Source organism: Barbus barbus, assembly GCF_936440315.1.
Source record: "Barbus barbus genome assembly, chromosome: 4".
Lineage (NCBI taxonomy): Eukaryota > Metazoa > Chordata > Actinopteri > Cypriniformes > Cyprinidae > Barbus > Barbus barbus.
The window spans coordinates 28,430,503-28,453,575 of record NC_136732.1 but is presented as its reverse complement, the minus strand read 5'-3'; the positions used below and the strand labels follow the sequence as shown (position 1 = coordinate 28,453,575).

Sequence of the window (23,073 nt, the reverse complement as noted above, 5' to 3'; positions counted from 1 at the left end):
GAAAGTAGAGTGCAACAAAAGAGACATTGTCAGAAATGTATCTCTAATAAAACATATATAATTTGTTATATAATATTCAACCTTTATATAATTAGTAACCGATTAAATCTTATTGAGCAACACACATAACACTTTCTGTATACAAAATGAAGTTTATTATGAAATAATAGCCTTGCAAAAGTTTTTATGAAGACACTACTGGCATGGACACTGTGAGCGTCTGAAAAGAAAATAGGAAAAGACTGTATGAGACATACTGCAAATCCACACCAGCACCAATATTATGGGTCAAAGAGTGGTCATTGTGTAGCATTTAAAAACAGACAATACAATAAGACTTGAAATGGGCAAAGTATGCTATCCTGACAAGAACTCAACTGCGTATTTGTGTTGAACTGGGCAACACTGTTTTCTTGGTCAATAAGCAGGGGAAAGAAAATATCCAAGTGGAAAAGAGAAGGTCGAGCAATCAGCACTAGTCTGTCTTCTCCCAAATCCAGAACAAGAGAGCGAGCAGATATCTAGTGAAGAAGCTGGCAAAGCCTAGAATCTCATACTTTGTGTTAACATGTAGTTGAACGTAGTCCAAAACCAGGCCTCCATTACTCACCACTCCAGGAAGCAGGATCTCAGCGATCAGATGCTCTGCATTTCCACTTGGAGGCTCCACTAATAAACTGAACTCTGGACTGGAGTTGATGAAGCACAATAAAGGCATAAATTATTAAGTTGCAGGTAAAGTTCTGCCTCACAATAACCAATTATATATTTCACACTGAGCATAAGAAAAGGGGCAAAAGTAAGTCTTTGTACTCACATCTGGGTTGTCAAACATAAGTGACAGCAAAACACAAAACAAGAAAGGGGCACACCAAACAATTCACAAATGCATTTAAAAAAACTCCAAATAAACTTACCGTTTGGTTGATGAAGGCAAGGAGTCAGATTCCCTGTCCACAGAGAACAAAGGGATTAGAGGAATTCCAGTTATAGCTACTCAGCATGTCAACAATCAGAATGGGATCAGGTGCAGAAAAAAGCAATGAGCCACAGATGGACCGCACACACTGACTCACTCACAAATCACATGACACATACACATAGTAACAGACAGGAAAAGTGTCACTGATAACTAGGAACAGATCCAGACAGAATGTGTCAATTATTTTTGAACAAATTTAGCAGCATTCTGTGAAAAACTATTTCACTTTAGTAAAAAGTGTTAAACAGCAAGTATAAAAATCTTATTGGTAGCTGAAAGCATAATTATTAGACAAAATATTAAAGAACCAAACACACAAGGGGCTTGCGATGTGAGAAAATGATTATCTATAATTGAATTTTTCAACGGCCGAACTGTAAATATACTACTTACGCACTAATAGACAATGATTTTCAATGAGTTTACAAGGTCAGATGACATTTTTCAATGGCTGATGTCTATACAGATATCTACAAAACAGAAAAACCAAAACATTTTACACAAATTATCTTAAAATTCATGCAGAAACCGAATTCACAAAATGTTTACTATCTATTGACAGCTGATTGCAGAATGTCACTATTTTGGCCAATTCAGTACTAATAAAATACACATCTTATCTAACCGAATTGATTATTTTTCTTATTAAGATTTTTCAATACATATCAATTCTCAAATACTCGTTTTCCGCAGTATTGATACACAGATTCCAGGTGTGCTTTCTCACTCTCTCTTAAATCGATGGAGTAGTGAACCCCGTTATTTCATGTGCTGTGAGTTTAACATGCATTTGAAGGGAACTGATTGTCTTGAGAAAAGTTTTTACTGTAGCATTTTCTTTGTCTCAATACAGTGATATTTCTAGGCGCAGCACTAGTTTGTATACGGGGTAACCGCTGTATTTCTGCTGTCCCATAAGTGGCAAGTGCTTTTTACAAAACCTTTTGTTAGTGTGAAAACTTTACCTGTTAACAGTAAAGTAGGCTTCTGTGATAATGAGTATTATTTGTATTTCTTCTCACAACCTTATTGAGCACCACCCCAATCATTCCAAAGAGACTCATAACTCACTCTGAGTCAATTTCCTGGATAACTGGTTTGCTCTTGGTACGAATATTTTGTTCTGCTATGGAGCCCATGAACTTCCTGTTCTTCAAAATTTTAATATCTGAAAAAAAAGGAAACGATAGGATCAATGGACATGGCATGGAAGAGGCATTTTCTGTACTATACACATGAAGAGTACAGTCAGAAATTAACGGTGGCTTGGGGCAAAAATGGCCGCAAAATGACAGATAAAGGGGGAAAAAAAATGTCCCTACACAGTTAAGATAGACTTATTATGGCTGACACAATGAAAGTGAAATGAATGAAAATGCACCATTAAATTTACAGATTTGCTCATGTTTCTTTAGATTTCTTTTTATGCATGTTTTGCAAAGTTGAGCATTATAACCAATCACCCATGTTTCTGTTGAGCTTATGAATGCAATGTCCAATCAGAAGTGTTTTTTCACCCGAGTCTTTCAGTGCACTGAATGCTGAATTCTCTCATCATCATAAGATGTAAGTATTTTGCGGTGTAGACAGCAAAAATGCATATCTAACTTTATTTAATTTATTCCCAGTTTTACTAACCATTTTGTTTTTCGTGCTACTGAAACAACCAATGTGACATTTTGATTTTCTAATCTGTAAAAGGAAATAAATTAATTTCAGTTCTTAGCTTGTTTTGTCTGTAGCCAGAATATGACATGCTATCCCTCCACACCCCCTCCAAAAAAAAACAACTTAATATTAATCAACATTTATTGCAATATTAAGAGCAATAAGCAACAATAATGACTTTGTCATGATATTGCAGCTTAAGCCTCCTGTTTTTTTAACGGCTATTTCCATTACAATTTTTGTGTAAATACACACATGAGCAGTCTGTGTAGATAAATGCCATGTCAAATGCAGCTTCTGTTCCAACTCTCAGTGTAAAAAATTTTTTTGTTGATCAATTTTTTGTTGGTAAATATAATGTAATTGGTAACAGTCTATAGTATTGTGATGATTGAAGTAATTGGTTAAATTTAAGTAACTGAAATAAAAAGAAACACACAGATACATTTATTGTAATTATAAAACTTGCCCTCACAAAAGTAAAACAAAAAAAACGCACTGGAAATGAATTCCAGGCAGCAAGTATTGTCCCTTAATGAAGAAGTTAATTTTTGACCAGAGTAATACGTCAGATATGCTGTATTTAATCTGACCTCTGCTCAACTCAAGGTTGTATTTGTTTTCCAGTCCCTCCAAAGAAACTGCAATAAGAAACTGCTGGAACAGGGAATCTTTCTGTTGGGGACAGACATATACAGTGATAGCCATGAATGCAGTCACATATTTCTGAGGTACTTTCAGTGCATACATTCACATACAAGACACACACCTGACATTTCTGGAAGAACTCATCATTGATCATGACATCATACACAGTACAGCCTTGTGAGCCTGGCAAAAATAATATCTTAAATGCACTTTAAGAATATTTTAATTTGATACTTCCTTATCATATATGACAGTCATTATATGGCTTGTGTCCTTATCATTATATTTATTGTGGTTGGTGTCAACCAGATTAGACTACGCTTTGCATTAAAACAACATATTTCAGTTTGGATGTTGGGACTGATAATAAAAGGAGAATGGAGTAAATTTGAAAATGTGAATACCTCTCACTGTTGTCCACTTCTGTATGCAACTCGCCAAGACTCATGGGCACTCTGTAACTTGTCGGGTCCTCTGACTCCAGTAGTTCCACAAGCGCTTCCTGGGACAGATGAGGAGGGGGCGGCACCGCCTGTGACTGACAGATATTCAGAAAGACCTTTTTGTCTGACATTGAGGAGGTCTTCACGCACATGCCTGGCATAAATTCAGACAGGATTAACCACTTAATAAACACAAACATCACCAATGTCTCATAAATATAATGGTCCTGAGAAATATTTGTCAAATATCAGACTAACCTGGTTGTGGTCGGATTACTTTGGAAGGGGGACTTTCGCTTTGCACTTTTCCCATGGTCTGTAAGGTTGGATAAAACAGTTGGGTTTAGAGACCATAGCACATGAAATTTAATTTATAGCTTCAGAGATAAACATTTGTATCTGTGCAGATGTTAGATGCCTTTATCCAAAGGTATTTATGAAACATACAGGGTGGGAAAATAAAGGAAAACAAAAAACAATTTGAACAAAAGGGAGGTAATGAGAAAAATCAATGAAAAATACTCAATAATGCATAAAGGTAAACAGTGGAGGCACTAAGTACAAACAAAATTACAAATAAGTATTTGACTCCTTCGCAAAACATGACTTAGTACTTGGTGGCAAAACCCTTGTTGGCAATCACAGAGGTCAGACGTTTCTTGTAGTTGACCAGCAGGTTTGCACACATCTCAGAAGGGGTTTTGTCCCACTCCTCTTTGCAGATCCTCTCCAAGTCATTAAGGTTTCGAGACTGACGTTTGGCAACTCTAACCTTCAGCTCCCACCACAGATTTTCTACGGGATTAAGGTCTGGAGACTGGCTAGGCCACTCCAGGACCTTAATGTGCTTCTTCTTGAGCCACTCCCTTGTTGCCTTGGCCATGTTATGGGTCATTGTCATGCTGGAATACCCATCCACGACCCATTTTCAGTGCCGTGACCCTGACGGTACATGGCCCGTCCATCGTCCCTTTGATGTGGTGCAGTTGTCCTGTCCCCTTAGCAGAAAAACACCCCCAAAGCATAATGTTTCCACCTCCGTGTTTGACGGTGGGGATGGTGTTCTTAGGATCATAGACAGCATTCCTCCTCCTCCAAACACAGCGAGTTGAGTTGATGCCAAAGAGCTGGATTTTGGTCTCATCTGACCACAACACTTTCACCCAGTTCTCCTCTGAATCATTGGCAAACTTCAGACGGGCCTGTACATGTGCTTTCTTGAGCAGGGGGACCTTGCAGGCGCTGCAGGGTTTCAGTCCTTCATGGAGTAGTGTGTTATCAATTGTTTTCTTGGTGACTATGGTCCCAGCTGCCTTGAGATCCTCCTGTGTAGTTCTGGGCTGATTCCTCACCGTTCTCATGATCGTTGAAACTCCACGAAGTGAGATCTTGCATGGAGCCCCAGACCGAGGGAGATTGACAGTTATAGGGCAGTCGTGGCCTAATGGATAGAGAGTTGGACTTGTAACCCGAAGGTCGTGGGTTCGAGTCGTGGGTCCGGCAGGGATTGTAGGTGGGGGAGTGAATAACCAACACTCTCTCCACCCTCAATACCACGATTGAGGTGAGACCCTTGAGCAAGGCACCGAACCCCCAACTGCTCCCCGGGCGCCGCAGCATTGGCTGCCCACTGCTCCGGGTGTATGTTCACTACTGTGTGTACACTTGGATGGGTTAAATGCAGAGCATAAATTCTGAGTATGGGTCACCATACTTGGCCACACACCACTTCCCATGAGATGGATTGCACTCAGGCACTCAGGCAATCCATCTCATGAACACTTGACACGGAACACACAACTATTATACATTATTTATCCACCACACTTACTTATTTTTATTTATTTTTCTCATTTCAAAATTCCACATCAGACCTGTACATACATAATTGTCTATATTATATATTGTGTTTGTCAGAATGCTACTACAACCACTGCTACTGGGAGTCTTAAGACTGCCGCCACCAGACGTTGGATGTCTAGATGTTATACAGCTAGACTGAGTTGTACGTGAACTTTTGCCGTAGGGCCCAGGAATGATTTGCATACAGCAAAGGCAATCATTAGGTCCAAGTGATTTTTTTTTGACAGCTGTCTCGTCACATGTGCTCATACCAAAGATACAAAATAAACGAAGATAAATCAACAAAATACACAAAATAAACTTGTACAAAACATAAAAATAAAATATGCTGAGTGCAGCAACACAAAACCTGAACACTAGCTTCGAGGTACAACCCGACATGGCCGTCTCACATCAGCCATCAACATAGCTTCAGTATTTGGCTTCACAAACAATAGCCTACGGCCGCCCGTGGCCTGACTTCCCCTTCACACAGGCACCCTCGCATGTATATTCAACCCTCCTGCCAAACATCAGCAGAACATACCATCATCAGGGGTCGCTTAACACCCATGACAGGAAATACACGTTTAGCACAACTTCAGTATTCCCATACACATACAACTGCTAATCATGATCACGAATATCACAGTTAATCAAACATAAACAATACACACTTAGAATGAGACAATTACCATATCAAAACATTCAAATGAATCCCGTGCCCATAAATGGTATAATCATTAATTAACAAAGGAATTCCGAATATCACGTCATCAGAACGCTCCTCTCACAAATTCAGGATCACACCAGCAATTCATATTACAAAATGTATTACACAATAAACATATGCACAACAAAAGAAATATGAAACCTTTAACATCTCTTGTCCCCTTTTTATACTCCACTACAAGACACAATTTGAACCCTAGACATTGGCTCCTTACACATTTCAAATCATAAACATAAACAACAAATCCATAAACACAATAACACTGTGAACTGATGTTCACGAGACAACCTTGTTCATCATCACAGTGTTTTTGCCGTTTTGTACATTGCCTATTTGGATATTATTCTTTATTATCTGTGTCCTGTCCTGTTGCTGTCTTTCTGTTGCACTTTAGAGGCTTCTGTCACTATAACAAATTCCTTGTATGTGTAAACATACTTGGCCAATAAAGCTCATTCTGATTCTGATTCTGATTATTTCGTGTTTCTTCCATTTGCAAATAATCGCACCAACTGTTGTCACCTTCTCACCAAGCTGCTTGGCGATGGTCTTGTAGCCCATTCCAGCCTTGTGTAGGTCTACAATCTTTTACCATTAAAATTATAGACTGATAATTTCTTTGTCATTGGACAAACGTACAAAACCAGCAGGGGACCAAATAATTTTTTTTCCCCCACTGTAGTTATATTGTCTGTATAATAATGCAAAAGTAGAATATTGTTTGTTTAGAATGGAAAAGTGAGCTTAAGGCTGGAATACACTACACAAATTTTGCTCGATTTACAGTGAGGAGAAGTTGATGCTAGTTGCAAAAATCAGAGCCAGTCTGCAGATTTAAGTTAGAAAATTGCGTAGCGTATGATGGTCACAGACTCCGTTTTTTTGTGAGTTTGTGATCAGATCTTCTTCAAAGTCTGGTAGAGTGTGATCCTCAGTCTTTTAGTGTGTGATGGCCAGTTTTTCCTCTGTGACTGTTTACAAAGTCTGCAAGTCTAGTTCAGATTTTAAAAGTTGTTTAGTTAGTGCATTAATCAGACAGCAGAGTCCATAACCATTCTGTCTGGGATAGTTCACCCAAAACTAAAACTTTTCCTTTTTACAATCAGAAAACCAAATATAGCCATATGGACTACTGTTTAATTTCTTGGTGAATATGGTTATTAGGCAGAAAGTCAGTGACTGGCATAATTTCCATACAAAAAAAATGAAAAAGTGAATGGTGACTGAGTCTGTCAGTTCCTAAACTCTAACCTCCTAAACCCCTAAACAACTTTTGTTTTGTAAAAGACAGTCAGCTATACAGGTATAGTGCTGTCAAATGATTAATCACATCCAAAATAAAGGTTTTTGTTTACATAATATACGTTTTGTTTACATAATGTGTAATAATTTACTGTGTATTTGTATTATGTATATGTAAATACAAACACATGTATGCATATATTTAAGAAAAATATGTTATGTTTATATATTAAATATACTAATATGATATAAAATATAAGCATATGAATATATAAATGTAAAAAAAAACATGGAAATGTAAAAAAAAAAACATATATATATATATACTTTATGTGTGTATTTACGTATTCATAATAAATATACACAATCTACACATATATTATGTAAACAAAAACTTTTATTTTGGATGCGATTAATCATTTGACAGCACTAAAATAAGGACGAGAAAATGATGACCCCTTTAAATGTGCATTTTTGTTGCACATAAAATGAAGTGTTTAGCCTAGCCTACTATTCTGTGACACTCGACTTTTAAAGTGTAAGGTATTATTACACTGCTTCGAAAATACAGTATACATTTCCTATATAATACTAACTATAATTTCCTATATAAAACTTACTTAATATATATAAATGTAGCTGAGTAGTGTCAAAGCGGTCACCTGCAGCAGAAGTTGTTGATACAGCTCTTCTTGCTGTTTCTGCTCCAGTTCAATGCCGAGAAGAGACGCGTCTGCTTCCATTACTACACACGAGGAGCTACAGGACAAATCAGCACATTTTATAATAACACTTAAATTTGGAGTGTGTAATCTGAACAGCTATCTATCCAAAGTGTCACGGAGTACACAGACACAGCTAACTGCTAACGTATGAAGATAAACTAAGCACTTATGAATGCAGAACACGCGGATATGAAGCCAAACAGCTTGTTTACAGAATGATATACTCACTCAGAGACTTAGACATGCAATAAAATATATGCAATAATCATTTCAGCATGTGCGGTTCAACATGACGTTAGTATATGGCAAGCCGCTTTGACTTTTATTCCTTCTCAGGATATGAATTCTTGATATCAACGATTCAATTTTTACTAGTTAAAATGCTAATTCTTGATATCAGGAATTACATTTCTACTAGTAACAATGGCTATTTTTGATATCAGCAATTACATTTCCACTAGTAACAATGTTAATTCTTGATATCAACAATTAAATATTCACTAGTTAAAATGCTAATTGTTGATATCAAGAATTAAATTGTTGATATCTGTAATTGTAGTTTCACTAGTTAAATGTCACCATAGGCTGCCATTCAAAATCAGTTGTTGATATCAAGAATTAATTTCTTACTAGTTGAAATTCCAATTTACATATCAGAAATACAATTCTGACTAGTAAAATGTCTATTCTTGATATCAACAATTATCAGAAATTAACATCGTCACTAGTGACAATTAAATTGTTGATATCAAGAATAGACATTTTACTAGTCAGAATTGTATTTCTGATATGTAAATTGGAATTTAAACTAGTAAGAAATGAATTCTTGATATCAACAACTGATTTTGAATGACAGCCTATGGTGACATTTAACTAGTGAAAATACAGTTACAGATATCAACAATTTAATTCTTGATATCAACCATGTCATTCTTGATATCAAGAATTAGCATTTTAACTAGTGAAAATGTAATTGTTGATATCAAGAATTAACATTGCTACTAGTGGAAATGCAATTGTTGATATCAAGAATTAACATTGCTACTAGTAGAAATATAATTCCTGATATCAAGAATGAACATTTTAACTAGTAAAAACTGAATTGTTGATATCAAGAATTCATATCCTGAGAAGGAATAAAAGTCAAAACGGCTTGCCATATTAGTAGGCTATATGAGCCTTTCTTGTAAGTGTCAAAATATAAGTACCTTGCTTAGACCGACGGCTTCACTCCTCGAAGTACGGAAGCATATGTGTGGCAAAATTCAATTTGAAATGTAATATGCAAAATGGCAATGCAATATGTATTTCTGTATTTAAATTTACATTTTCCCGTACATATGTGTAACATTTAGTGCATAATGAAAATTCGATATAATTTAAATTTGCCATTTTATACAGTAGTTTTAATATGCAAATTGATTAGATATGTTGATTAGATATGTATAACATGTCCAAGCAAAAACTGTAGCAAAATTATTATTTAAATGCTGTTTGTCCTAAATGCATAGGGGTAGGACACTTGGGATCAGTGGCGTGCACAGGTGTGTGTGGGGGGGGGGCAGTGTTTTATTTTCAGGTACAATAGATATATTTTGTAGAATTTTCTGTGTTGGTTTTTTTCAGCAGGGTTGCCTCGTTTTTATATAATGCATTTTTAGTCAATTTAAAGGCTGTTGCTGGCTTAGGTCTGTGTTTATAACCACAAAAAAATATATATACATTATCTTAATACTTCTTTAATTATGAATGTAGCCTACCTGAAAGTGGCGTGCGGGCTTCGTTTTCATCTTTTTTTCGCGGATGCGGGAATGGCACTTCACGTTTGTTTTTTTGTTTGTTTTTGAGCAACTGGGATGGTGCTCATGCGAAACTGCAAAAAAACAAATACTCCAAAAGTGTGAAGTGGCACTACGCAATGCATCTGCCAGCAGCGCTTGAAAGCAGAGCGGATCAGTCACACAGCGCTGAAGAACGTGCCGAATGTAAAACGATAAACGGCGCAAGTCGCTTGATCCATTCAGATGTTACACAAAATTGTTATACAGTCGTGTGATAAGAGAACATTAAAGGTTCTGTAGTGATGCTGAATGCTGATGCTGAAAACAGCCACAACTATGTAAACTGGCAAAAAACGCTGATTCATAATTACTTGTCAATTCAGCACCGTTTAACTTGCAGACATTAACACTGTACAAATAGTCTATTGTGTTTTAGCTGATGTTATTATATTAAATATTGGGGAATTGGAGAAGTTGTTTTTGTAGTTTCTACATTTTTTTCATTTTTTATTACAAATTCCATAGTTTGTTATTATTATTTATTTTAAAAACCATATGGTAATGAGGACCATGGTTTTACTTGTTGTGACCAACACAGAACGTTCCCCTAACGTTCTCGTGTGGTTCCCATTTGGTTATTTTTTTTGGGAACCAAATAAGAACGTTCTAGGAACGTTCCCTGTAGGTTATTATATCAAATTGTATAGCTGAAATAAAGCCGAGGTTAAGCGTAGTCTGAAAAGCATACCATAAAAACCGGGTTCCCTGATAGCACACGTACATCTCTGAGACGTCTATTTGATGTCTGCATTTACATGTGCAAGATGTATTTTTTAGGGTGTTTGCTCATCTGCAATACGTCTATAGGACATTTCCTTTTAGATGTCAAATAGACATCTATTAGATGTCTTTAAGATGTTTATGATTTAGAATGTATGTAAAACTGACATCTGAAAGACGTCTGTCAGACGTTTGTAGACAGCAGATGCTTTCCAGATCAAGAGATCTTTAACACACATCTTGCAGACGTACGTGTGCTATCTGGGTTTGTTTGTGTTTCTTTACAGTGCGCCTCTGATCTGTGCTTTTCTCCTGTGTTCCATATAAATCCGCGCACTCGCATAATTAAAAAAATTAATGGTCATTTTGTTTTACTTGTCACTACTTGATCCGTACCGGAAACACGATTTGTACTGCGCATGCGCGGAAATGCGTCTACTTCCTGTCACAGTCAACGTTTTTACGACAGTCTGGCGATATGGATTCTTTTGCGTTTTATAAACAGCTTCAAAAATTTATCTTAAAAGGAGAAATTCCTGACAATTCTGCAAATCGTCGGAAGGTATGATGGGCGTCGACAAATTTCATGATCAAAGGTAACTATTAGTACCGAAAGATTTTATAATGAAAAAGAGAATTGACTGTCTGTTACAACCTGGGCCATGTGCTTAATTAAAAAAATAATAATAATATATTTTTTAAATATCAAGCTACGTTCACTGTACTTGTTTAGCTCCCATATCTGGATATGTAATTTGATCTTTTTACATTGAATTGCTGCTTCTTCTGACTTTTTCTTTTTTCCTATTAAAATAGATGACAGACTCTTCTACGTCGGCCCCAGTAGGCAGTACATGAGGCTAGTTGTCCTGTCAGAGGAAGAAAAGAGGTCTGTTCTTACGGAGTGCCACAATAACCCTGGTACTGGAAAACACAGTGGCGTCAGAGGCACTCAAAACAGGGTTATTGCTGGATACTATTGGCCTACAATTATCCAGGATGTGGAAGAATGGGTAATGTACTACAGATGTGGTACTTTACTTTCTTCTTTTTTTTTACTTTTGCCAGTTTTTTTTTTTCTATGCAAGTATCTATACTTAAAAATGTGTCTATTTTTACCACTTCTGATTGTTAGATACCTCATTGATTTAGAAGTTATATTTATTGTCATCACCAACTTGTACCAAGTGGCTGTTTTTCTTGACAATTTGTTCAAAATAATTGTTGCTTTTTAGATCAAATCCTGTCACCGCTTCCAGTTGAATGACCCCATCAAGACTGTTGTGCCAGTCTTGCATTCTATTAAGGTACCGCTTACAAGGTTTTAGAAAACTGATGAGACTAACAAGCTAATCTCAACCTTGTGTCTCAACCAGTTTTACCAGCATTTGGTTGATGCAAATTTTTTGCCATGCAGGTAAAAGAACCTTGGGAGGTGCTTGGTTTGGATTTGATTGGGCCACTGCCAGAAACACCACACAACAACAAGTATGTCCATACCATGACTGACCTGTACACCAAGTGGGTGATTGCAGAACCTATGAAATCTAAGACAGCAGCTGAGGTGTCTGCAATAATAACCGCAAAGCTGTACTTGTTCGGCATGGTTAGGAAAATCATTACATTACAATAAATATTCGAGAGTAAATATTGTGATTTCAGAGAGATTTGAAGACTTTGCCACATTCTTCATTAATAATATTACAAACCTCACTGCACAATTCTCCACACCACAATCTATCAAACACATCTTACCAGCAAACATACACTCGTTCACATCCTTCTCTCCACTCTCTGAGGCAGAAGTCTCTAAACTCATCCTTTCCAGTCATCCTACTACCTGTCCGCTTGATCTTAACTTGATCCTATTCCATCGCTTCTCCTTCAAGCCATTTCTCCTGCAGTTGTACCTGCACTCACTCACATCGTTAGCACATCCCTTCACACTGGAATTTTTCCCTCAGCATTTAAACAGGCTTGTATAACTCCACTTCTTAAAAAAAACACTCTTAACCCAGCTCTTTTAGGGAACTATAGACCGGTTTTCCTTCTTCCTTTCATTGCAAAAACACTTGAACGAGTTGTGTTCAACCAAGTCTCTATCTTTCTCACACAGAACAACCTCCTGGACAGTAACCAATCTGGCTTCAGAAGTGGACAGTCGACCGAAACTGCCTTGCTTTCTGTTGTTGAAGCCCTAAGACTTGCAAGAGCGGCTTCCAAATCTTCATTACTTATCTTGCTAGATCTGTCTGCTGCTTTTGATACGGTCAACGATCAGATCCTCTTGTCAACCCTATTGAGAAAGGGCATCTCAGGAACCGCACTCCAGTGGTTTGAGTCTTACCTATCTCTCTTGGCTCTCTGCGAAGGCGGACGCTTTTTCTCTCCTCTGATTAGAAATGATATAGAATATGATTAGAAATGATATAGAAACTATGTAAGTCACACTACCCAGGCGGGATCACCTCTCATCTCGACCAATCACGTGAATGAACGCAAGCAGTGTCGGTCTACTTCATTGTGTGGTGCGCGAGAGCATGTCAGGGGAGGTGCACGAGTAGTAGAATAATTAATTATTGATTACTAGTTTGAATCAGTACTTTATAATGAAAATATCGTTATAAAGTACTGAGTACAAACAGCACCACTCCCTGTGTTCCTGTTTGGTATCGCAGCTTGACTTGTGCTAATTTGTATTGAAAACTTTTATTTAATTATTGATTGATTGATTGTGGCACTATACATACATTGTGAATTACTAAAAAGTATAAAAGTATAGGGGTCAGGTGAGTACCAACACTTCTTTTTTTCCACTTCAAGCACTGGTCTTATATAAATTAGGTGTTAACTTTTTACTAATGTTAAAGTTCTTAAAGGGATAGTTCACCCAAAAATTAAAATGGTCATCATTTACTCACCATCATGCCATTCAAAATTCAAGAAATTGCTTGATCTTTTTGTGTTCCACAGAAGAAAATCATACAGGTTTGGAACAGAATGAGAGTGAGGAAATGATTACAGAATTTAATAGCAGTAAATTTTATGCATTTTAGCTCAAAATCATTGCTTTTCTGTCAAGTTCCTTTCTATGTGACAAAAATGCATTATTAAGTTCATTATTAAGAATTCAGTAATATCTATCATTATTTGTTTCTGTCCTGTTTTATTTATTCATTTATTTATTCCAATTTAAGGCCCTATAACCCAGTAAATCATTCACAATGAACTCGTGGGCCAAATGGGCCAGATTTGTCTAGGGCTGAATTTTAACCCCAGTCCAGCCCTGGGTGGGACTTACAGAATCGGACGAATCATCATTTTGACAAGCGTGATGCACATATAGGAAGAGAGAAAACTAAGAAACAACCTGTAATTGACCATGAAAACAAGGGTTTAATATTTTTATAAAGTTACAGTGAAATAAGACATTTATAAGTATCGTTTAATAAATTACATCCATTTTGAAAATTACCAACTTCTCATTGGGTGGGCCAAAGATGAAAATCAGGCCCACCAGTAGACTGTTGGCAATGCACGATGGGTCAATCACCATTAACCAAACGCTTTTCACCTCTCTCACCGTTTACACTTGGATTGAAGCACATAAGCAAACAGACAGTGCTATTCTTATTTACCTATTTGCCATCTTACACAAAGACTACACGTCTGCGACATGACATCCATTGCCATTTTACATATTGCATTGCCATTTTGCATGTTACATTTCAAATTGAATTTACAAAGGAGAAAGAAAATGACGCAAGCAAATGTGTGTGCTGTGTGTCAGTGTGTGACAGGTGCCTGATTTAATTAAATAAAAGATAAAACACACACACACACACACAAATCAACACTAGTTATTTTACATAAGAATATGGATATAATACAGTAGGGAATACATAGTACCCATCTGTTTTTTGTTTTTTTAATGAGAACTTTTTAGTGCCATTTAATGAGGTCTAAGATACACATGATCATATTATTTCCTGTGGTTTGCAGCAAACAATTGTCAATTTTACATAAAAGCACAAAGATCAATAACATAAAATATACATGTTTCTGAGATACCCAGAAATATATTATGCATGTCCTCTCTAACACGCAAACATTGCAAAATATAAACATAGTAAGATATAAAATAAACAATATATAGAAACTCCTGAAAATAACAGGAAATCTTACTTTTTTTGCAGCGGTATTGGCTGTACATCCTTTTCATTCCCCTGTCTGTTACAACCATTCAGTAATTGAATGCTAAAGGGGACGGATTATTTCCTCAATTTCTGTACTAGTTATAATATTTGTGTGTAAAAAAAAAAAAAATATATATATATATATATATATAAAAATAATAATAATAATAATAATAAAATAAAATAAAAAGAGAACCAGGGATGGGTAAGTAGATCAAATAAAACAATGATAATAAATACCAAGATTAATAAAATAAAATGTTAAAGAGAGGGGGTTTCTTCTATTGTAAATTATGGTATATTTAAAGTATTTCTGTTGGCTGGACAGAGAGACTATTTAATTCCATATAATTCTGGGTCAGAAAACCATGAACAGGTGTACTTGATAGATGAAGGATAAAAGTTACAGAGGCACATTCAATGCAATCACAATTAGTAACTGTAAAATACACAAGCTGTGTGGACATTCTTGTGCAGACAGATTTAAAAACAGCACTGTGCCATGCATAGAGAGTGTGGATACAGTAACAGATGACTGGAGAATGATTATGTAGCTGGAGAAATACAACAACAGGTGACAGACTTGAACAAGAAAAAAGATATATTAGATGTATACAGAATATATACAGAAACTCTATGATCAAAAATTAGATGAGTGACAAAACAAAAATCAGCTTACTGAAGTGCTTAAATGATTCATCTACAGCAAGGAAAAAAGGGGAAAGAAGAATAATTTAAATACTTTAACATTCTTGTCATGTATACATGGCTGATTGTCCAAGACTTAGTAAAAGTTTCATATATATTCTGCTCATTTGAAGCCTTTTCCCAAATCTACAAAAAAGGTTGCTACCTAAATCAGATGTCTACCTTGTAACTCAAAGTGTCATCTCTTTGGATGTTTTTGACTGAAAAAAACAAAAACAAACTAAAACAAAGTGAAAACCATAACTTAGTGTAAGGCCTCATAAGAGACAACTTAACTGGTTTCATTAACAAAGGTTCAAAAATATTACATAAACTATAACATACTAATTCTTATAGTTAAAACTTAAAATCATGCCATAAAAGATTGTCATGTGAGCAAATTAAGGATTTAAATTTTAAAGAAATAAACTGTAATAAATAACAATCCAGAATTCATAATAACGCTTCCTCCTGTGAAAATGTCCATTCCGTGTTATCCTCCTTCATTAAAATTTGTTTAGAGCTGTTTTGGACTGTTTTAACTTTTAAACCGTGCTTGATCTGTGAATATTTCTCGTCTTACTCAGACAAAAGTACTTTTCATGGAGAAAGCAATATTATGGATAGATGACTCATATTTTAGCCAGAAGAATTGGTTTGAAATTAAACCACGCCCCCTTACCCAAATACAAAATAACACAAACCAAATTAATGCTTAGACAATTTTACCTTCCTGCGCAGGTGAAACACCATGAAGAGTAAAACAATATTCAGCAGAAATGACACAACCAGGAGTCCAGAACATGTTTTAATGGTAGCTTGGGGGGAAAAAAATTGCAGTTTTCATAGAGATTTGTAGGAAGAGAGCAGACTTGAAAGCAAAAATAATTGGTCAGAAAGACCCACAGATCTGACACTTACCCCACTTATTGTCATCTTTAACTGTAATAAAAATAAAAACCATACAAAAACATGAGATATAGCAGTCAGTGTCAACTTAAAAGATAATATAGTGGCATACATGGCATTGATAATAAAAAAAAGGCTTGTGATGATAAAAATTATGAAAGAAATCATATTAGATTTTTATTTTTAAAAAACTATTAATACTTATGCACAAAATGAGTAAAATTGGTCATTTGTGACAATGTACAAGCTGTGGTGACTTCATTAGGTGCAACTTGGTATATCTAATCAGTTAATCATCAGCAGGTCAGTACGTATGAGTTTGTATACCTGGACTTCAGAATGAAGAATAAATGTTGAGTTTAATTATTCAATGTTTGTTTGGATTAGTATTTCACAAACAGATGAGAATTGTGCAAATAGCAACAACAAAAAAAGGGAAAGGGCATGCTTTCTGTAAGGGTCTGCTGAACCTTTCTGAATGCACAATATGTCAGATGGCCACTGAAAGTGACTACTGAGTGTATGCTGAAGGTATTATGCTGCTCTCACAAGAGACAAACTTACTGATGGTTTCTGTGTGTGCCGATGGATCTGCTGTCAAATCTACAAAATATTGCATACTCATATAAAAAAAACAGTAAAAGTAGGCCATATAAATCTGATGTCCCCCATATAATCAAAAATTAAGCATATTTACAGTTAAATTTCTTTTGGCTTCTTTAACTAATCAGATTTGTACATTTTTTTTTAAACAAAACTAGGATTAAATGCTCAGTATGTACTTGATTCAAGAAGATTAATAGGATCCTTACTTATAGGAGCAGTGCTGTTTGGGCTGATCAATGTTGTTAAAGATGTTAAGCCTATGTGATTAGAAAACGTGGTTTGATGTCAAAAACTCTGATTAATGTGACAGATAAAGAATCTGTGCTGTAATCGGTGTTGATTTGAATATGACACACAATATTGAATTTGCTTACTTTCATGATCTGTGCTGATTAAACTGACCGTTGTTAAAAATGCTGTGCCTGATTAATTAGAAAACAGATTATATTACACTTAGCTTCAAAAGACCAATACAGCTATAATACCACGCATGTGCTCAGAAAGTAGATTTACAGTATGGGCAAAACTTTGAATGTGACAGTTTTCTTTTCCTTTGCATTACCTTCAGTTTCACATCTGCTTCAACAAATAAAAAACCCAGACATTCTTGTCAAAGAGAGATACTTTGTTTGTTGTCACTATTTAATAATTAGGTTTGTTTAATAGCGGATGTTTCATTCATGTACTTTCAAATAGTTAGATCTGACATGAAACTTTGATGTAAATCATTTTATAAATAGTTATATTTGAATGTACATGAACTAATGATCTGTTTTTAATGTAAATACTTGTGAATGGCAGTTAAACTATCTGTGTTTGAGATATGAAATAAGAAACTGAGTAAGCTTACTGAAATCAGGAGTTGGGTCGATTGTTGCTAAAGGTGTGCCTGTGTGATACAAAACATGATATATTACAAAAGGTTTCAACAGATTAATGCAACAACAATTTCTGTACTACAACACTCAGAGATTAATGTGTAATACTGTGTGTGAAACATCCAGACCAATTTCATTACCCAACATGTTAAAATAACAGTTTGTTTATGTGTGTGTGAAAAATAATCAGCTATTGCTCAAACAAAAAGGTATATCATGGATAATATACTGTAAGTGAGATAATGTCAAATAACTTACTCTTTGATGGACACTTCAGGTCTAAGTAGAAAAAAGAGAGAAAGTGAGCAAAATATGCATTTTCAAACATGTATTATTCATAACATTCTACATACCACTTCATGTAATTTAGCTTGTTTGTTTTATTAAATATTATGGCTAATTCAATGCCTTCAGCTACAAATAAGTGTTGCCTTGCCAGAGATTTATGGTGGCCATTGTTCATATGAATAAATTAAGGAAGGGCAAGACTAAAGAAAAAAGATAAATGATGAAAGGTTAAAAGGCTATACCTGATACTGATGAATCGCAAGATTTTCTATACATTTCTCCAAAAGTGGATGCGTCAATGCCGCGTACTGTGTAAGCATCCGTGCAGTTGACATTTACACAAAAGTCTTCAAATTTTTCATCTAGCTATAGAGAGAAATAGGGAAACCATGCAGTCAGAACTGAATCTTTTTGATATTTGAAACAGAATGAAGGAATATGGTAGAGTAAGCAGCATACTCACATTATACAGCATTATGCGAAAAGATTCTACAACTTTCAATCTATCCTTCCCCTTATTATTTGTCCAGTATGAACAGAGGGTATTTATTACTGACAGAAGCTCATGATCCTGGAAAAACAGTCAGGAACATAATGTAACCATAACATAACTATTATTAATTATTAAACTCAGTTATTTAAACTACAATGCATACCAGTATAGGCTGACAAAGAAATAAACTTTTGTGGCTAGAGTTAATAAACTGTTATATATATTGTGTATTTTTCTGTAAAATACATTTGGGATAACAAAAAACATTTCAACAAGCTAATACTGCTTATAGTAACACAATATACATCTACTACTAATAACAATGTTAAAAGTAAATAAAGGTAAATAAAGTTAATAAGTAAATAAAAGTCACCTTGTGTTCTTTGCTCTTACCTTCGTTTCAGGTGAGAACACCTTAATTTGAAACACATGCTCTTCCAACACCAGGTCATCCTATGTGGATTTAAGAGAAGATACAGTATGTACATATTTAGGGGATCATGTAAAGTCAATATAAATAATCAGTTATAAAGTAAACGGTAGCACTTTATTTTAAAGTCCTATTTAGTATGTACATACTATGTACTTGTAACAGTATAACTAGGTACTAACCCTAAGTTATTATTCAGCACTTTCTTATGTGAGTACACTTTAAGTGCAGGTAAGTCCACGTACTGTAAAATAAAGTGGAAATAAACTAAAAAAAAAATTAAAAAAAACCTGACAGGGTGATCAGAGTGTCATCTTATCATCTTAAATTGGTTTATTTTTACAATAATGATTGTAGATTATCCTCATTATTACAAGGCTACTTAACAAATACATAAAATACTGATTTGAGGGTAACACTTTACAATAAGGTCCTATTAGTTAACATTGGTTAATGCATGCATTGGTAAACTAACATTAACATATTAGCCCCTTTCACACAATAATACCAGTAAATTGCCGTAAAATTACCGGAACGACTTTACCGGAATATTAAAAAATGCGCTGTTCACACAGGCAACGACGTTCCGTCTTTTTTCCGGAAAAGCACCATTCACACATCCATTCCAAAATACTGGTAAATTCCGTGATATCATTAACCTCCAATAGCTGCGCTTGTATTTGTAAACATGGAGGGTATGCAGTCAGTCTTTTTGTTGATGGTTTCATTTTTGTTTCAAACTTTTGCATTCATGCAGCTGCTTTTGTCCCAGAGACATCGTAATAGATGACTACAAACCAGTGTTTAATTTGAACATTTCGAGGTCCCGGAACAAAGCGGGGTGATGGATACGGCATGTGATTAGAGGAGGGAGAGGTAACGGAGCATTCAGCCGATCACATTGGTGGCCAGCTTAAGTGATTAACAGCGTGCATCAGTTGCTTTTATTAAATTTTGAAAACAGCCATTTCCAGGCCTGGGGGAAACTGAAAAATAATGACATTTTATTTCTAATTTTAGTTATGATTAATCATGTCCAGAATTTCGTGGGGGATTGTGTGTATATTAGCTACATAGTTGTACTCATCCCCGCAGATGTCAAGTTTATAATGAGGGAAATTCCTGCAAACATTTATTCAAGATAGCAAGTGGGTTATACGAGTAAATAAATCCACACAAACTAGCAGATTAAATCAGTCATTTGAAAACAGTGTGAGTGATTCAGCTGGTCCGGGTCTTCTCTCTTTCTCTCTCTCAAAGCGGCTTCACATCAGCTGCACACCGATCCAAGACTTTCGCTCGCATTTCGGGACAGTTGACAAAATTGTCCCTTGTTTGATCGGGTCATTGTTGCATCGTCACAAAAATGTATAATTTGCACGTATTTTAAAGCCAATAGATCCGCGCTCTCCAGAGGCTGTTTCAAGGCTGAGCGCTCACAGTCACATCCAAAGCCGCCTAGCGAGTATCATATTGAGTTATTTTACGTAGATTATCTGTTGTACTTAAGTGGCGAAATACACACAAAATTTCGCAAAAATGGCTGTCCTGGCGAGTATCCAGGTTTTTTCTTCAGTAAATGTGAACAGTTAAAAAACAAACAAACAAAAAAACACTTATGTTACACAAAAGCAGAGGTCTGTGCGACGGACATGGGCGGATACATGGGGAAGTGTGGAGTGAATGCGTCATCTGTGTCAGTGTGTTATGATTGGCCCGGAGTAGAGTCTTACGTCAGCGCGCTCTGAACTTGTACGTGCTCATACCGGTAATTTTCCTTCTGCGTTCACACATAGCAGAATTCCGGCAATTTACTGGTAATGTTACAACTTCTCATACCGGTAAATTGCCAGAACGAGTTTACCGGTATTTTTGAAAAGGTCCTGTTCACACATGATCTCTTTACGGCAATTTACCGGTAATTTTCCGGAAAACTCTGTATGTGTGAAAGGGCTAACACATTGGTAACAGTATTTATTAATCTTTGTTAAAGCTAGTTAATAAAAATACAACTGTTCATTGTTAATTCATGTTAGCTCAGGTACATTAAATAATATTAACAAATACAACTTTTGATTTTAATAATGTATTAGTAAATGTTGAAATGAACATTAACCATGAGAGACATATTGAGAGACATAAATCAAGCACATTATAGGAAACTGGTTGTCAGGGACAACAATTTACACTTTAGTGGTCACTGCACCAGAACATTTGACCTGAACATTACGATTGACTAATTCGAATCAAATGTTTCATAAAGCAATGAAAAAAGTGTAGATAAGGGACAAAAGACTAATGTGATGCACAATACACTATGCACATATACTAGGCACTATATTGTCTAGAGTATTAATTGTCTAAGCATTTTTTTTTTTGCCCTTCTCCTTCCATAAGGAAAGTGGATAAAGTGTCCAACATTCCACACTTTTTTTAACGAAGTGCACTTTTTCTTTTTGGAATTCTGTGTAGAATTACTAACAGAACAGTAAAATAAAGTTTCCCACTGTCAAAAAAACAAACAAACACTTAGTTGTAAGAATGATAACACAGCTACATATTGTGAGATGTTAGCGGTTATGGACACATAGCATAACTTAAAATTATGGCTTTTTAGAAAACACTTAAAATTTGCACATTATTGCAGGATGCTTTCCCAAATTAAAAATTCAGAAATGTGTAGAAAGGCAAAAAGCCTCAGATTTAGTTGGGAGTAATATGGGCAGAAAATCGCAAAAACAATGAAGGATAGACTCACCAGATGTGTCTTAACGTCTTGCTGCATACACACGGACTGGACATGGTAAACATGGGTGATGAATGAAATTGCCTATGAAAGAAATGCCAAAAATCAAGTCCCACCTCTGGACAACTGTCATCTGAAATAATGAATCTTATGTTATGTATCTTATGGAAAAGCTGTGTGTAGATTAGTTCTCGTAAAACAGTTAACATGGGCTATCTTTAACAAGGTGCAATAAAAAATAAACTGCAGCCACACTACACCTCACTGAGAGGCTTCCAAGGACCTCCACTAATGTATTAGCAAAGACTGATTATAACTCACAGTGATCGATATCCAGACTTTCCCACTCATTACGGTGTTTTGTTAACCATCAGAGTTTAGCTCCATAAGCCACGACACTTTGCCTTGCTGGATGTATAACATAGGGAACACACAAGAGACCGAAAGAGAAAGTATTTAAGAAAAGACAACACCAGTGAGGGATCATATCATTATAACATCAACATTTCTCAAGTGCTGTCAGAAACAACATAATAATTGAGTATTAAACCAAATTTACTCAAAAATACATTAGTCTACATTGTTCCTTGATAAAATCAGCTCATTCTGTAATGGACTTTAAAAAAAAGTAAAATGGCAAATGGACTGTGTATCCAGGAAAATGGACTGTGTCTATTATGCCATCCTGGCTAATGCAGCCACTTAAAAAATGTGTAGCACACACACACACACACAAAACAGTGGCCTTCAGTAGATTTTCACTTCAAAGGGACAATTAATCCAAAAATTAAGATTTTGTCATTAATAACTCACCATCATGTCCTTCCAAACCCATAAGACCTTCGTTCATCTTCAGAACACAAATTAAGATATTTTTGCTAAAAATCCGAGAGCTTTCTGCCCCTGCATAGACAGCAAAGCAACTACCACGTTCAAGGCCCAGAGAGGTATTTAGGACATCGATATAATAGTCCACGTGACATCAGTGGTTGAACC

The 23,073-nt window shown here is 35.7% G+C and overlaps 1 protein-coding gene across 1 annotated transcript; it reads right to left on the bottom strand.

Annotated features, from left to right (window-relative positions):
* Positions 1 to 184: 184 nt before the first annotated feature.
* LOC306868403 (PIH1 domain-containing protein 1-like) lies at positions 185 to 8,301 on the bottom strand (the record flags this gene model as incomplete). The annotated part of the gene is made up of 10 exons (XM_079414531.1): positions 185 to 220; positions 339 to 521; positions 611 to 689; positions 918 to 950; positions 2,054 to 2,150; positions 3,244 to 3,325; positions 3,420 to 3,481; positions 3,710 to 3,895; positions 4,000 to 4,057; positions 8,221 to 8,301. 10 exons carry the CDS (start codon positions 8,299 to 8,301, stop codon positions 185 to 187), a joined length of 897 nt encoding a protein of 298 aa, XP_079270657.1.
* Between the last annotated feature and the right edge of the window lie 14,772 nt (positions 8,302 to 23,073).